Source organism: Macaca nemestrina, chromosome 8, assembly GCF_043159975.1.
Source record: "Macaca nemestrina isolate mMacNem1 chromosome 8, mMacNem.hap1, whole genome shotgun sequence".
Classification (NCBI taxonomy): domain Eukaryota; kingdom Metazoa; phylum Chordata; class Mammalia; order Primates; family Cercopithecidae; genus Macaca; species Macaca nemestrina.
The window spans coordinates 112,245,767-112,261,106 of record NC_092132.1 but is presented as its reverse complement, the minus strand read 5'-3'; the positions used below and the strand labels follow the sequence as shown (position 1 = coordinate 112,261,106).

Here is a 15,340-nt window from a genome sequence, read left to right as displayed (position 1 = left end):
CTGGAATTACAGGCACGAGCCACTGCGCCCCGCCAGGAGCTTGGATTTTATCCTAAGTGCAGTGGGAGGGTGTATAAATAAATAGGGACATATTTTGATACTACATCCTGAAAAGATCAACCGTCCTGTTTGGGGAATGTTCTGTAAGAGGACAAGAGCAGAAGCAGGAAGCCCACTGAGGAGGCTTTGGCAACAGTTCAGGAGGTCATGGAAGTTTGAGCTAGGGCAGTGGCAGCTGAAGGGTTGAGTGGTCATCCAGTTCAGCACATATTCCTGAGAGAACAGATAAGGTCTGCTGGCAGACGGGATGTGGGGTGTGAAAAGAGCAATTAAGAATGACTCCTATGGGTTTGGCCTGATAGCAGGGTGGATTAAAATGCTATTAACTGAGATGGGGGAAAGTTAAAGAGAAGTTGGTGGGGCAAGAGTCAGGAGTTCTTTAGGACACTTTATCTTTGAGATGCCTATAATGGACTAGGGCTATCCAGTAGACAGCCTGATGTATGAGACTGGAACTCAAGGGACAGGTCAGGACTTGAACTATGAGTTTAGGAGACTTCAAGCTAGACATGCCATTTAAACAGGTAAAACTGGATAAGGTGGAAAAGCTGGTTTGAAGATTGAAGTGTGAAGCCATTTCCCATAAAGGCTGGAGAGTGGAGGAGGAGCTGGGAACCATTGCTCACGTGCACACGCGTGTGCACGCACACACACACACCCTGCTGAGGAGCAGCCAGTGAGGAAAAAGGAAACCCAGAGCATGTGGAATCTTAGAAGCCAATTGAAGCAAGTTATTTCAAGAAGAAAGTTGTGAAGCAGATCAAATGTAGGTTATTCTAAGATGACAAGGACAGATAATGGATTATTTTCCTTGGTTTCTCTGGCACTAATTTTAAAAATATAATATTTGTAAAAATGGGCTGGGTGCAGTGGCTCACGCCCGTAATCCTAGCCCTTTAGGAGGCCAAGGCGGGTGGATCACTTGAGGTCAGGAGTTTGAGACCAGCCTGGCCAACATGGTGAAACCCCATCTCTACTAAAAATACAAAAATTAGCTGGGCATGGTGGCGGGATCCTGTAATCCCAGCTACTAGGGAGGCTGAGGCAGGAGAATCACTTGAACCGGGGAGGCAGAGGTTGCAGTGAGCCGAGATCATGCCATTGAACTCTGGCCTGCGGGACAAGAGCGAAACTCTGTCTCAAAAAAACCAAAGAAAATTGTAAAAATGATCCCACAGTTCCCTACGTTTGTAACTTTTAAAATTCAGAGGTAAATACATTTTTATTTAAGGAGGAATAATTCTTCAGAGCAAAATAATCTGAATATCACCTGGAATAGAGATTGGACAGAAAAAAATGTGAACGGGAAAAACTAGGACAAGTCATAAGTAAATGACGGTAAGAATAAAGAGAATAAATGAGAGTGATCATGGCTCACTGCAGCTTAACTAATCAGATAGTTAAGAAGTTGCAGGCATAAAGTTAAAAAGCAAGTACTAAATTGAGGAAAACACAAATATTTACAAAATTTTTACAAAAGCTATCCATAAAAGGGCAAATAGTAATATATAGAAAGATCTACCAGATTAGTAACAAACTACCCCCATTAGAAAAATGAGTAAATGATATGAATAGGAAATTCAAAAAAAGAAGAATTACAGATTTCCAATAAGCCTAACTTAAGATATACACTGATACTGTAAGGAAACATAATCACCACAGCCTTGCTAATCAAAGAAACTAATATTTATTGGAAAATATTGGAAAATAATGGGAATTTTTAACAGACTGGGTTAGAAGACTAGAAGTGTATGTCCCAAAATATTAATAATAGTTCAGCTGTAGGGTGAGATCACTGATTTTAATTTTCTCCTTTTATACATTTTCCAGATTTCTCTACAGCAACTACATATCATTTTGTAATAAGATTTTAATTTGTCGATGCACAAAGCAATTGCCTGGAATTGCAGTTCGATATGAACCCAGGAGTTACGCTTGTAAAATAAACTATTGCTGATGTCACATTTCCATTTCTCGAGCAGATTGTAAATTTCTCAGATGTAGGTCATCATGTTATAATGAGGGTTCCATTGCTCATGATCTAGATAAAACACTTCTCCGTTTCTTGCAGTCTCTTCATTAATTTGGTCCCTACCGCAAAGGTAGGGGGATTAAAAATAAAATATCTTTTGACACTGGTTGGCAGGTGTACTAACACGTTGTGTGCGGAAGGACTCCTCGGCATGGTTCACGACAGGCTCCGGCAGCGCCCTAGTACTAAGGGGCTGCACTGGAGTGTGGACTGCCCGGTATCGTTAGAGAAAGTTTTGACAGTGTGACGCCAGAGTCGCCTCTGACCTCGAACAAAATGCGCCATGCATTGGGTCGCTATTACAATGCACATTTATGTGCAGGAAGCCAACCCACCAGCGCCAAGTATTTCAGAATCAAGATCGCACTCCTGTTTTCCCTTCTAAGGAAAGGATGCCAGATAAATACTGGGAAAACGGATTTAATCTCTTAACTCAGAACTCCAGGTCTTCCCAAAGGAAGGCCCCTGGGCTGTCATTCTGAGGTGCCTATTTCCTCCGCGCCGAGTCCGCGTCCACGAGTCCACAAACCCTCCGGGTTCCCTCTACTCACCGGCCGCGGGCGGGCGCGCCCCTCTAGCCCCGCCCCGCTTTGTCCCGCCCTGCCCAGGACGCGTGACGTCACAACAAGCGCCGTGCGCCGCGCCCCCTGTCAGGGACAGCCATTGTTCCGCCGGTCGCGCCGGTCGCGCCGGAGCTGGGTTGCTCCTGCACCCCTGTCTAAGTCCTGGTACCTCCTTCAAGCTGGGAGAGGGCCCTGGTTCTGAACACTCTGGGGTTCTCGGGTGCAGGCCGCCATGAGCAAACGGAAGGCGCCGCAGGAGACTCTCAACGGGGGAATCACCGACATGCTCACGGGTTAGCACCGGGCCGGGCCCCGCTGGCTTTCTTCTTTCTTTCCAGCCCCTTCGCCTGCCTTTCTTCTCTCCCACCCCGACTGTCCAGTGGGTGGGGTTGGCTCCTTGCAGCGGGTCGTCTTCCGTGGGGATCTCCCTCCGGCGCCCCTGGCTGGTCGTCAGTCCTGCCGGCGACACCTGGGCCATCGCTTGGGCTGCTTTTGGTCTGGCCCTTGAAGGAAATGGGTGGTCACTGTATCTTAGAGGCTGCCACATGCCCTTCCAGAAAACAGTTCTCGTTTGTTTACTCGTGGTTCTTGTTCACTCGAGCCTTCTGTTGCCTTTCAGAACTCGCAAACTTTGAGAAGAACGTGAGCCAAGCTATCCACAAGTACAATGCTTACAGGTGGGACAGTGCAGCATTCTCGGGTAGCATACGTTCTGGGATACCCTGTTTGGTGTGGCAGTTAACAGGACTGAGGGCCCAGTGGATATTTGGTCCATCTGCAAGAGCGGGAAAAAAGCAAGAATCGAGGCTGGTACTTTACTCAGTATTTCTTGAAGAATGTGGGCAGCGCTCTATAGGATCAGTTCAGATAAGTTCCCAATTCTGATTGCAGATAGCTGTAGCCTGATATGTATTTTTCTCATCATCAAACACGAATTACTAGAAATGCGGTGTAATTTTAACAATAATGAAAGACAGCGGATGAAGTCCATACTGTGAAATACGTGTGGTTCAAGGAATCACGTTTTTTCTTCTGGTTGGTCTGAAGCTGATCCTGTGGGATCCTGATCTCACCTTCATGGGATCCTGTCCTTGTTCATCTCACCAGGGACCTTATCCTATTCATTCTTTCCACATCCACCTACTTCTACTCCTTAGCCTATATTTATGTATGTATGTATGTTTGTATGTATGTATGTATGTTTGTTTGAGACAGGGTCTCGCTGTGGCATGATCACGGCTCACTGCAGCTTCGATCTTCCAGCCTCAAGCGATCTTCCCACCTCAGCCTCCTGAGTGGCTGGGACTACAGGCGCATGCCACCACACCCACCTTATTTCTTTTTTTTTTTTTTTCTCTCCTTCTTTCTTTCTTTTTTTTTCGGTTTTTTGTAGAGACTGGGTTTTGCTATGTTGCCCAGGCTGGTCTCCCAACTCCTGAGCTCAAATGGTCCACCCACCTCGGCCTCCCAGAGTGCTGAGATTCCAGGCATCAGCCTCGGTGCCAGCCCTCCTTAGCCTATAAATATGTACAAGTCCCTCAGCTCTTAAAAGCAAAACCAAAACAATCTTAACTTCCCTCTAGCTAGTACCTTATCTCTTTTCTCACTTTACAGTGAATCTTCTTGAAAAATCTTCATTCCTTGCCTGGACTTCTTAATACCTAATCATTTACTCATTAAGAAGTTCAGTCCTTGCCTGGACCTACCACTGCTCTGAAAATCCTCTCACCTACATCTCATCTTATTGGACTCTCAGTGGCATTCCTCCATAGCTCATGCTGTGAAAGTCTCGTGACTTCTGTAGTGACACTCTTTCTGGTCTTTCATCTCTTCTTCTGTCTTACCTTTTAATGTTTGTATAGGTTGAGCATCCCTAATCTGAAAATTTGAAATGCTCTAAAATCTGAATGATTGCCGACATGATGACACAAGTGGAAAATTCCACATCCAATCTCATGTGGTAGGTGGCAGTCAAAATGGTCAACACTGTGTTTCATGCAAAAAATTATTAAAATGATTGTATAAGAGTACCTTCAGGGTATGTGTGTAAGGTGTATGAGAAATGTAAATGAATTTTGTGTTTAGACTTGGACCTCACATATCCCTAAGATATCTTATTATGCATATGCAAATATTCTAAACCCTGAAACAAATTCAAAATCTGAAACAATGCTGGTCCCAGGCATTTCAGATAAGGGATAATTAACCTGTGGTTCCAGGAAGTCTGCCTGCCCTTAGCCCTCTTTTCTTACTTCTGTAGTTTCCCTGGCAATCTTGCCATTCTTGACTTTGAAATGCCACTTATATTGGTGACTCCAAATCTGTATCACTGGACTGTTTTCCACATTTTTAGCCCTAGTCAGCTGTCTTTATCCCAAGTCAGCTCCCTTCTTTCATTTCCACTCCACACAGTTCAGAGCTGATTGTGCTCCCTTCCTTCCTTACTTCTGTGACTTCCTATGTAAAGTAAAATAATTGTATTATCATCTATGCATTTGATCATTCAAAATCGTAGAGATATTCAACTTTGTATTCTATTTGGATCGCAGCAGGCCTCAGAAAGGAGGTGTTTAGTTTGAAGAAGCTCATCAGGGGATAAGTGAGAGGGCCAGCAGTCTAGACAAATAAAATGTGCCAAAGCATTGAGACATGAAGAGTATAACGTTTTCTAGGAGTCAGAAATTCAGTTTGCTTAAGGGGTATGGTGTGAGTGGGAAGTAAGTCTGGAAAAGCAGGTGATTCCCTACCACTCCTGCGTGCTTCTCTCTTTCCCAGTAGGCATTTCTCTTGATTGTGGCCAAAATATTCTTTTGAAAATAGTTATCTGATCTTGTCATTCAAATAATTAAATAATATTTTCTCTTTACCTTGATAAAACCCAAATACATCATAACATATAAAAGGCCTTTCATCTGATTCTTCTTCCCTTTTAGACTTTGCCTCACAGTGCCAATGACCTGGAACTACTTGCCTTTCCTGAAATGATCCCCTCCATAAACTGTTGTTGCCTGCTTCTTTACTTATAAATATGTCTTTTCAGATTCATCATCAGTCATGTGCTTAGAAAGAAGTTCAGATCCAAATCTAAAGGGTTATTTGTGCTATAACAGAATGAAAATCCAAGGTTCCAAAGACTATCCAGTATTTATGCTTTTGACTTAGCTGTACTGTCACTTCTCATCAGCATCAACTCTGAATTACATTTTGCATTGAAATTATGGACAGAATACCATCGGCGAGCTCCCAGGATGTATCTAATCTGTCAGCAGATTAACAAGCTGGATATGTGTGCAGGTGGACAAGAATTACAGGTCACTGATTTATGCTGAACTGCAATGGGAACAGTTTTTTTTTTTTTTTTTTTTTTTTCTGTCCATAAGTTTATTGTCTTTATCTGAAAAATCCTCATAGAAAATTGGTTTGGTTTAGTTCTCAGCAGCCCACTCCTGAGCCCTGAGGAAGCTTACCTTCTTTTGAGCTATGCGATCTTTCTTCTGAGCAAGGAACATTTTGGGACGGTTCCACCTCTTCTTTTTAACTTCTTTCTTGGGCTTCTTTTCATAGACTGGATTCTCTCCTGTAGCAGCATGAGCTTTCTTATACATCTCCTCCATCATGTCTGAAGTTATGCTATTCTTTATGTATTGAGAGAACTGTTTCTTGTAAGCATCTTTATCTTCTTCCATTAAGTAGCGCATGTAATCTGCAACATTCTGGCCTATGATGTGCTTTTGGTGTACTTCTGCATTGAATTCCTTGCTTTCAGAATCATAACCAGGGAATCATTTGGTACTGTGAGGGATAGACAAACTTCCATCCAGGTCACCAAAAACTTTATTGCCAGTAGTAATTCTCGCAAGGCCTGCATCCAAATAGCAGGTAAAGGCACTTGGTGGACCATCAATGCTTTCCACATTGTATTCATTGCCAGTCACCTCCACTTGGCCTTCATAGATCTTGTCCAATGCCAAACCTATTGAGAAGCCTGTGGGCCAGCAGCAGGCCAGTACAATACGCTGCAGCATAATTTGTCAGGCCAACCTTCACACCATATTTTGGCAGTTCATGTGCATATGCTGCGCAGGCTATCATATCCCCCTCTATACGGGCATAAGCAATCTGACAAATCGTATCTCTGTTTGTTACATGAACTATCATCCTGTATTGGGGTGTGTTGTATTTATTTTTATCCTGTATTACCAAGCATTTCTGAGCATAGTAGTCAGTTTTACCATCTTGTCATCTTTAAATTTCATTTGGTATCTCTTAAAGTAGGCCTTATTCTTAACAACTTTAACAAACTCCATGCTGTGGAACAGAGATCTGCAGGCCCAGCAGCACTAGGGGGTGGAAAGGTGGAAACAATTTTTAAAAACTGATATAGGGGCCAGGCATGGTGGCTCATGTCTATAATCCCAACACTTTGGGAGGCCAAGGCGGGTGGGTGGCTTGAGCCCAGGAGTTCAAGACCAACCTGGGCAACATAGGAACAGCCCATCTCCATTAAAAAAATAAATAAATTGATGTGGGGACATAAGGGAATACAATTTGAAACTATGAATTTTAAAATAGCTATCCAAGGGCTGGATGCTGTGGCTCATGCCTGTAATCCCAGCACTTTGGAAGACCGAAGCAGGTGGATCATTTGAGGTCAGGAGTTGGAAACCAGCCTGGCCAACATGGTGAAAACCTGTCTCTACTAAAAATACACAATTGGCTGGGCACAGTGGCTCATGCCTGTAATCCCGGCACTTTGGGAGGCCAAGGCGGGCAGATCACAAGGTGATCTTAGCAGGTGAGGTTAGCAGATCGCCTGGCTAACATGGCGAAACCCCGTCTCTACTAAAAATACAAAAAATTAGGGCGCGTGGTGGCAGGTGCCTGTAGTCCCAGCTGCTCGGGAGGCTGAGGCAGGAGAATGGCGTGAACCTGGGAGGCGGAGCTTGCGGTGAGCCGAGATCGTGCCACTGCACTCCAGCCTGGGCGACAGAGCGAGACTCCGTCTCAAAAAAAAGTACAAAATTAGCCAGGTGTGGAAGCACACACCTGTAGTCCAGCTACTCAGGAGGCTAAGGCAGGAGAATCACTTGAACCTGGGAGGCAGAGGCTGCAGTGAGTTGAGATGGCACCACTGCACTCCAGCCTGGGCGACTCCATCTCAAAATAAAATAGGTATCCATAAGCAGATCTGGTGTCTAATAATTCAAATGTGGCACATTTTTATGAGGGAGTTATGAACAATTTCTAAAAACTGGCTATTTTAAAAAAGGGGACCCAGTGATAATTTCTACTCCTAAAGAAAGAAAGACAGCTGGTCTCCCCATCCCTTGAGTATTATGTATACAGTTTAAATCACTTTGTTAGTCAGCACAAATCAAAACAAGTCACTTGGTTACTCAGTACAAATCATACTCTGACATATAGGGTTTAAATTCAGTTATTCTCAAATGTGGAGCTTTTCAAGATACTTTAAAAGTTAGACATAGGTCAGGCGCGGTGGCTCATGCCTGTAATCCCAGCACTTTTGGAGGCCATGGTGGACAGATCACAAGGTAAGGAGTTCGAGATGAGCCTGGCCAACATGGTGAAACCCTGTCTCTACTAAAAATACAAAAAAATTAGCCAGGCGTAGTGGCTCATGCCTGTAATCCCAGCTACTCGGGAGGCTGAGGGAGGAGAATTGCTTGAACACAGGAAGCGGAGGTTGCAGTGAGCGGAGATCACGCCACTGCACTCCAGCCTGGGCGACAGAGCGAGACTCCGTCTCAAAAAAAAAAAGTGGCCGGGAGCAGTGATTCACGCCTGTAATCCTAGCACTTTGGGAGGCTAAGGCAAGTGGATCACCTGAGGTCTGAGTTCGAGACCAGCCTGGCCAACATGGAGAAACCCCATCTCTACTAAAAATACAAAAAATTACCCGGGTGTGGTGGCAGGCACCTATAATCCCAGCAACTCGGGAAGCTGAGGCAGGAGAATCGCTTGAACCCAGGAGGCAGAGGTTGTGGTGAGCCGAGATTGCGCCATTGCACTCCAGCCTGGGCAACAAGCAAAACTCCGTCTCAAAAAAAAAAAAAAAAAAAGCTAGACATATAGTAGGTGGTCTGTCAGCTCATGTGAGTTTGAAGTTTCATATGGAGATAGAAAATTAGGCCAGGCACAGTGGCTCGCTCCTGTAATCCTGGCGCTTTGGGAGGCCAAGGCGGGTGGATCACGAGGTCAGGAGATCGACACCATCCTGGCCAACATGGTGAAACACCATCTCCACTAAAATACAGAAAACTCCGGGTGTGATGATGTACGCCTGTAGTCCCAGCTACTCGAGAGGCTGAGGCAAGTTAATCACTTGAACCCGGGAGGCGGAGGTTCCAGTGAGCTGAGATCACACCACTGCACTCCAGCCTGGTGACAGAGGGAGACTCCATCCCAAAAAATACCAAAAAACAAAAAAAAAGAAAATTAGTTATCTTGGTGAAACCATAAGCATAGATATTTGCTTGTATATATATTCCAGTTTAAGAAAAATGAAGGCCCTGCTGGATTTCTAATTGGTTTTCCTTTTTCTCTTTCCTTATAGAAAAGCAGCATCTGTTATAGCAAAATACCCATACAAAATAAAGAGTGGAGCTGAAGCTAAGAAATTGGTAAGTTTAGTTAGCATGTTGATCGAAGAGTTCACATGTGTACAAATTTGGTGGGTTTCCACCAAACCAAACTTGCCTATGTGAAGCGGCCTTGACCCACACAGGCTGATTTCACTACTCCTGATTTCTTGGAATGGCATTCATGCTGTTTCATACACACTTTTTCAAGCTCAAAATGTTTTCATTTGGGGGAAGATGGGTTAAAATTTTTTAAAATATTTGTAATTACAGTTTTCTTCCTCTCTGTTACAATATATACATGTACTCACATTGAATTTCAACTTGAGTGTTGGTTTTTAAGAAGGGCGACCAAGTGGCACTAGCATATCTGGTCCCCACCTATTTTTCTCTGATCCCCAGGTGTAGGAACCTATGTGAGTTAGTGAGAGTGCGTGTTCCCCAGAGAGATCTTACTAATAAGCACATGATTAAGCCCCTTTTATTTTATGGCATTTAGCCCTATTCTCTGTAATTTCCATGAAGCCTTGTGTACCGTATCACAGTTTCTAGAGGGTCACATCCCTTGTTAATTTGTAATATAATACCCCTTATCTGAAATGCTTGGGAACAGAAGTATTTTGGATTTTGGATTTTTTTTTCTTTTTGGAATATTTGTATATGGTTGAATATTCCTAACCGGAAAATCCAAAATCCAAAATACTCCAATAAGCATTTCATTTCCTTTGAGTGTCATGTCAGCACTCAAAATGCTTCAGATTTTGGACATTCTGGAATGTGGATTTTTGTATTAGGGATACTCAACCTGTAATATCACTAAGAATATCCTGAGATGGTCTATCTATTGATAGTCAGATTGTTGTCTCATCTAAATCTTACTAAATGATTCAAAGTTCCTCAAATTTAAGGACCATATCTTATTCATCTTTTGTGAAAGATGTCAAATTAATATGACTTGTTTGTTTGTTTTGAGACAGAGTCTCACCCTGTTGCTCAGGCTAGAGTGCAGTGGCACGATCTTGGCTCACTGCAGCCTCCGCCTCTGGGGTTCAAGTGATTCTCCTGCCTCAGCCTCCCGAATCGCTGGGACTACAGGCATGCGCCACCACGCCCAGCTAATTTTTGTATTTTTGGTAGAGACCGGGTTTCACTATGTTGGCCAGGCTGGTCTCAAACTCCTGACCTCAGGTGTTTGGGAGGCCTTGAGCCTCCCAAAGTGCTGGGATTACAGTTGTGAGCCACTGCACCTAGCCTGAGATGACTTTTGATTAGTCCAGATCCTGATAGTTATCACCTCCTTTTGTTCTTTACCTATTAATGTTTCACAAACGTTCTCTGGAATTTGAGTATTAATATTTGATTATCTTTAACCTTCTCAGGAGATGAGCCATAATTGCCCCTTTTTTTTTTTTTTTTTTGAGACAGGATCTTGCTCTGTCACTCAGGCTGGAGTGCAGTGGTGGCATGATCACAGCTTATTGCTGCAGCCCTGATCTCCAGCCAAGCGATCCTCCCATCTTAGCCTCCTGAGTAGCTGGGACTACAGGCATGCACCACCACACTCGGATATCTCTCTCTCTCTCTATATATATATATACTTTTTAAAATTTCTTTTGTAGAGATTGGATCTTGTTATGTTGCCAGGCTAGTCTTGAATTCTTGGGCTCAAGTGATCCTCCTGCCTCAGCCTCCCAAAGTGCTGGGATTACAAGTGTGAGCCACCATGCCTGGCCCATAATTGCCATTATATTTTTGCCCTTCAGAGTCATAACATTATCATAATCTTGGACATCTTGTAATTTAGTGACAAATTGTCCACATTCAACATGTGCCACATCTTAACCTTGACTTTGTTACTCAGTACAAATCATGCTCTGATATATAGGCTTTAAATCCTTGTGGCATAGACAGTTCTCAGCATCAGTATATCCTCCTTAAAGAGACTAGCCAAGTAAGTTACAAATACATTAGACTTTAATTCTGAGTTTCTGTCTTGGTGAACTGACCCATTGATAGTCTCAGGAACCACTCCTGCTTCCTTTCAGTTCCTCTTTTATCCCTGCAGTACTTCCTTTTTTATGTTTATTGCAAATAGCCTGCTCATTTCTTAGAGAAAAACTTCTGAAAAGCTCTGATACACTTCATCTGAAATCTGCGCTTATGGTATATTCCTAAAAAGAATACAAAGGTATCCAAAATTCCTTTTGCACAAGACTGGATGTAAAAATCTCATCATTGTGCCTTTTCACAATCATTTAAGAATCACAGAGCTACTATCTAGCCCATTTCTAGAATTACTTCTCAGTAATTCTAGAAATTATTCTAGATTATCTAATCTATTACTTCTCAGTAATTCTAGAAATCTGAAATTTCCAGAGTGAGTAGTTTGCCTTTTATTCCTTAATGTTAGGTATAGAAAGTAGCTTGGGTCTAAATTGCTTGAGGTCAGTATGTTATTGAGTAAAATTATTGTAGCGCTATCTGTAAAGGGAAAAATAATTACCTTGTAAAAAATCTTCTGATACAGGAAATGAGCCTGAGCAGTTTCCTTTTTCTAATCTATTCTGCTTTCTAACTCTTTTGTTCATTTCTATCTGGTAATTGCTATTTTCCAAGCTTGAATATGCTTTCAGTAATTTGGGGACATTTATTAAACATCAAATAAATCAAGAATATTGATGAGTGAACTTAGGCCTAAGAGGCAGTCAGAAATAACTGGCACACCTGTTATTAAGCATGCGGAATGTTTAACTAAAAAGGACCAATACACATGAAAAAAAGTTCAATTTTACTGATACCAAAGTTGCAAATTAAGCAAAACACTATATAGTGCCCATCAAATACATGCAGTGTGGAGAAAGATGTGAAAAAAAGGACACTCATTTACTGCCCATGAAAGTGTTGGTTGTTACAGCCTTTCCGAAGGCTGCTTTGTCAGAATGTATATATCCTTTGACCTAGCAATTCCACTTTGACATATTTTTCCTAAGGAAACTAATAGAGATGTGTAACTACTAGGATTCATTAATTCATAATTTTTGATCACCTGTATGCCAGTCACTAGGGATAAAACAATGAAAAGACAGGATCTCTGCTCTCCTAAAACTTAGATTCTAGAGAAGTGCTGCCCAATACAGCAACCACGAGCCACATTTGGCCGTTGAGTTCTTGAAATGTGGATGTTGTGACTGAAGAATAGAATTTTAAATTGTAATTAATCTAAACTTAAATTGTCATATGTGGCTAATGTACCACGTTGGAATGTGCAGTTCCAGAGCAGTGCTTCTTAGAACGAGGTGTCTAGGCCAGCAGCATCAGCGTCCCCTGAGAACTTAGGCATATTCTTGGCCCTACCCCAGACATGGTGAATGAGAAACTCTAGGGTGGAACTCAGCATTCTGTGTTTTAACAAGTGCCCCCATGTGATGCTGATGTATGCAGAAGCTTGACAACCTCTGTTCCAAAGGAATTTTATGAATATTATTATACTGTCAAATAATTGGAAAAAATATACATGTTTACCTGGAGGGTATTTGCTAATTAAATTATTACGCATTTATATAATGATATACTGTGCAGCCATTAAAGATACTGTTGGATTTATTTATTGGTATGGAAATTTGCTCATGATGTATTAAGAACAGAGTGTGTACGTCACCCAACTAATTCTGCCTATATTTGTAAGCAGAAAAGATGTCAAATAATATATACCAAATGTTGGAGAATGAGTTTACAGATGATTTTACTTTTCAGGGTAATGAAACTGGTAAGTGAATGCTCTTCTTTATGCAACTCTGTATTTTCTAATTTTTCTATAACAAAAGTTAATTTTAAATAAGATATATTTATAATTATTTTGTCAGGGTTTCCCTCTTGTCATTCATATAAGCATTCTGTCTTTGGGAGAATTTATTTTCACTGGGGTTCAATTTTCTGTATCCTTTATTTCAAAACCTTATCACATGGTATTCATTTGTTTTTCATTTTCTGCTTTTTACTTTATCTTTTAATGATTTGGTGGTAAGCATTATATTCATATGACTTTTATATTTCTAATTTTCCATGTAGCCTGGAGTAGGAACAAAAATTGCTGAAAAGATTGATGAGTTTTTAGCAACTGGAAAATTACGTAAACTGGAAAAGGTAAAATTTTAACTTGTTTACTTCATTAATTATAGTATCTGCCTTTATGGCCACTATGTAGCGTCATTGCAGGGTGACTGATGCCATTCACTCTAGTGAAACTCACAGGAAATGAGGTGAGTGGAGTTGATGGCTTTAACTATTGTATCTTTAAAATTTTGAATATTGTTTCTATAAAATGTTCACTTGTTTTATGTGGCATTTAAGCGACTGTTAATACCTATAGTAGAGTTGGCTCATCATTTTCAGTACTATTCAGAAAAGAGATTATAAACTTTTGACTAAAAGATCGTTATCTTTTAAAATTTATTTATTTATTTTTTTGAGACGGAATCTTGCTCTGTCACCCAGGCTGAAGTGCAGTGGTGCGATCTCGGCTCACTGCAAGCTCCGCCTTCCGGGTTCATGCCATTCTCCTGCCTCAGCCTCCCGAGTAGCTGGGACTACAGGTGCCTGCCACCATGCCTGGCTAATTTTTTGTATTTTAGTAGAGATGGGGTTTCACCGTGTCAGCCAGGATGGTCTTGAACTCCTGACCTTGTTATCCACCTGCCTTGGCCTCCCAAAGTGCTGGGATTACAGGCATGAGCCACTGCACCCAGTCATCTTTTAGAATTTCTGTGTTTAAACTCTCCCAAGCATTTTTATGGTTTTATTTCAGCCCTATGATAGTAATTATATCACTTCTGATCTGTTATGAATAGACCTTTTAAAAGTATTGGATAACTTAAGAGATAAGACATCTTCAGTTACTCTGTTATTCACCTTTTACTCCCTAGATTACCTGTGAATAATTTTGTGTGGGTCATCCAGGCAATTGTAAATAGCTCTTCATGTCTTTTAGCAGACTGGTATGTTTCCAATAAGATCATTTAAGTCCTCAAAGCATTCTTAAATTATTGTTAGACTTTTTTCTTTTCTTAAAGATTCGGCAGGATGATACGAGTTCATCCATCAATTTCCTGACTCGAGTTAGTGGCATTGGGTAAGAACTATTTTTTAAGCAGACACAGTCATCAATTGGCTTATTTTTCTTGTTAGCCAAAGTAAATTACTTGCTGTTTCTCAAAACCTGTACTTCACCACCTCTCTACCTTAGCCATACAGTTCACCCTTCCATAGTTTATGATCTGAGGCTGATTCTTCAGATAATGCCTCTACTGTAAAGGCCCCATCCAAGGCAAATGTTACCTCCTTCATGAAACCAGTTTGGTTCCCCAGCCAGAAAGAACCTCTCCTTCCTCTGAACTCCACTACCACTTGTTCCGTGTGCATCTATTTCCTGCTCCAGCTTGGCGTCTTTTGTTTCTATTTATATTTATTATGATATTTATCATAGCACCTCATGAATGGAACAAGCCCTCAATTTTTTTTTAAATTATTTTTTATTGAGACAGGGTCGCTATATTGCCCATGCAGGCCTTAAACTCCTGGGCTCAAGTGATTCTTCTTCCTCAGCCTCCCAAGTAAGGCTTGGATTATAGGTGCACACCCCCTTGCCCAGCTTCAGGCATTTTTAAATGAAGGGATTATTATCTTAAAATTTGAACTAGTACCAAGGGGGGCTTTTTTGACACTGGCTGAAGTAAAGATTAACATTGAAATATTAAGACTTTAGTGCTCTCATCTTTATGGCATGGGGCATTCCTTTAAATATAATGATGTGTTCTTTAAATGGCAGCATTTTCAGTGAAAGTTATTCTAAAACATATTAAATTCTTAAACCTAGTATATTGAAAATGAGCATGACTCCTTGGGGGACTCAAGGCCATTTTAAAATTTTCATTAGAGGAATTACAATTTTTTTTTTTTTTTTTTTTTAGAGATAGGGTCTTACTCTGCCATCCAGGCTGGAGTGCAGTGGTGCTATTATAGCTCACTGTAACTTTGAACTCTTGGGGTAAAGTGACTCTCCTGCCTTAGTACTCCTTTTGAGTAGCTGA

The 15,340-nt window shown here is 41.6% G+C and overlaps 1 protein-coding gene and 1 pseudogene across 2 annotated transcripts in view; one reads left to right on the top strand and one right to left on the bottom strand.

Moving 5' to 3' along the window:
• The first annotated feature begins 2,729 nt into the window (after window positions 1-2,729).
• LOC105476526 (DNA polymerase beta) overlaps window positions 2,730-15,340 on the top strand; it is a 39,991-nt gene continuing 27,380 nt past the window's right edge. The window contains exons 1-5 of one of the 2 annotated variants that reach the window (XM_071068328.1): window positions 2,730-2,948; window positions 3,275-3,332; window positions 9,230-9,296; window positions 13,323-13,397; window positions 14,324-14,382. In XM_071068328.1, coding sequence (XP_070924429.1) covers window positions 2,888-2,948; window positions 3,275-3,332; window positions 9,230-9,296; window positions 13,323-13,397; window positions 14,324-14,382 — 320 coding nt within the window. In that variant the 5' untranslated portion in view covers window positions 2,730-2,887. The remainder of the gene's footprint in view (window positions 2,949-3,274; window positions 3,333-9,229; window positions 9,297-13,322; window positions 13,398-14,323; window positions 14,383-15,340) is intronic. The other variant, XM_011732513.3, reaches the window with a different exon arrangement.
• On the bottom strand, window positions 6,081-6,974 carry LOC139355855 (large ribosomal subunit protein uL18 pseudogene; annotated as a pseudogene).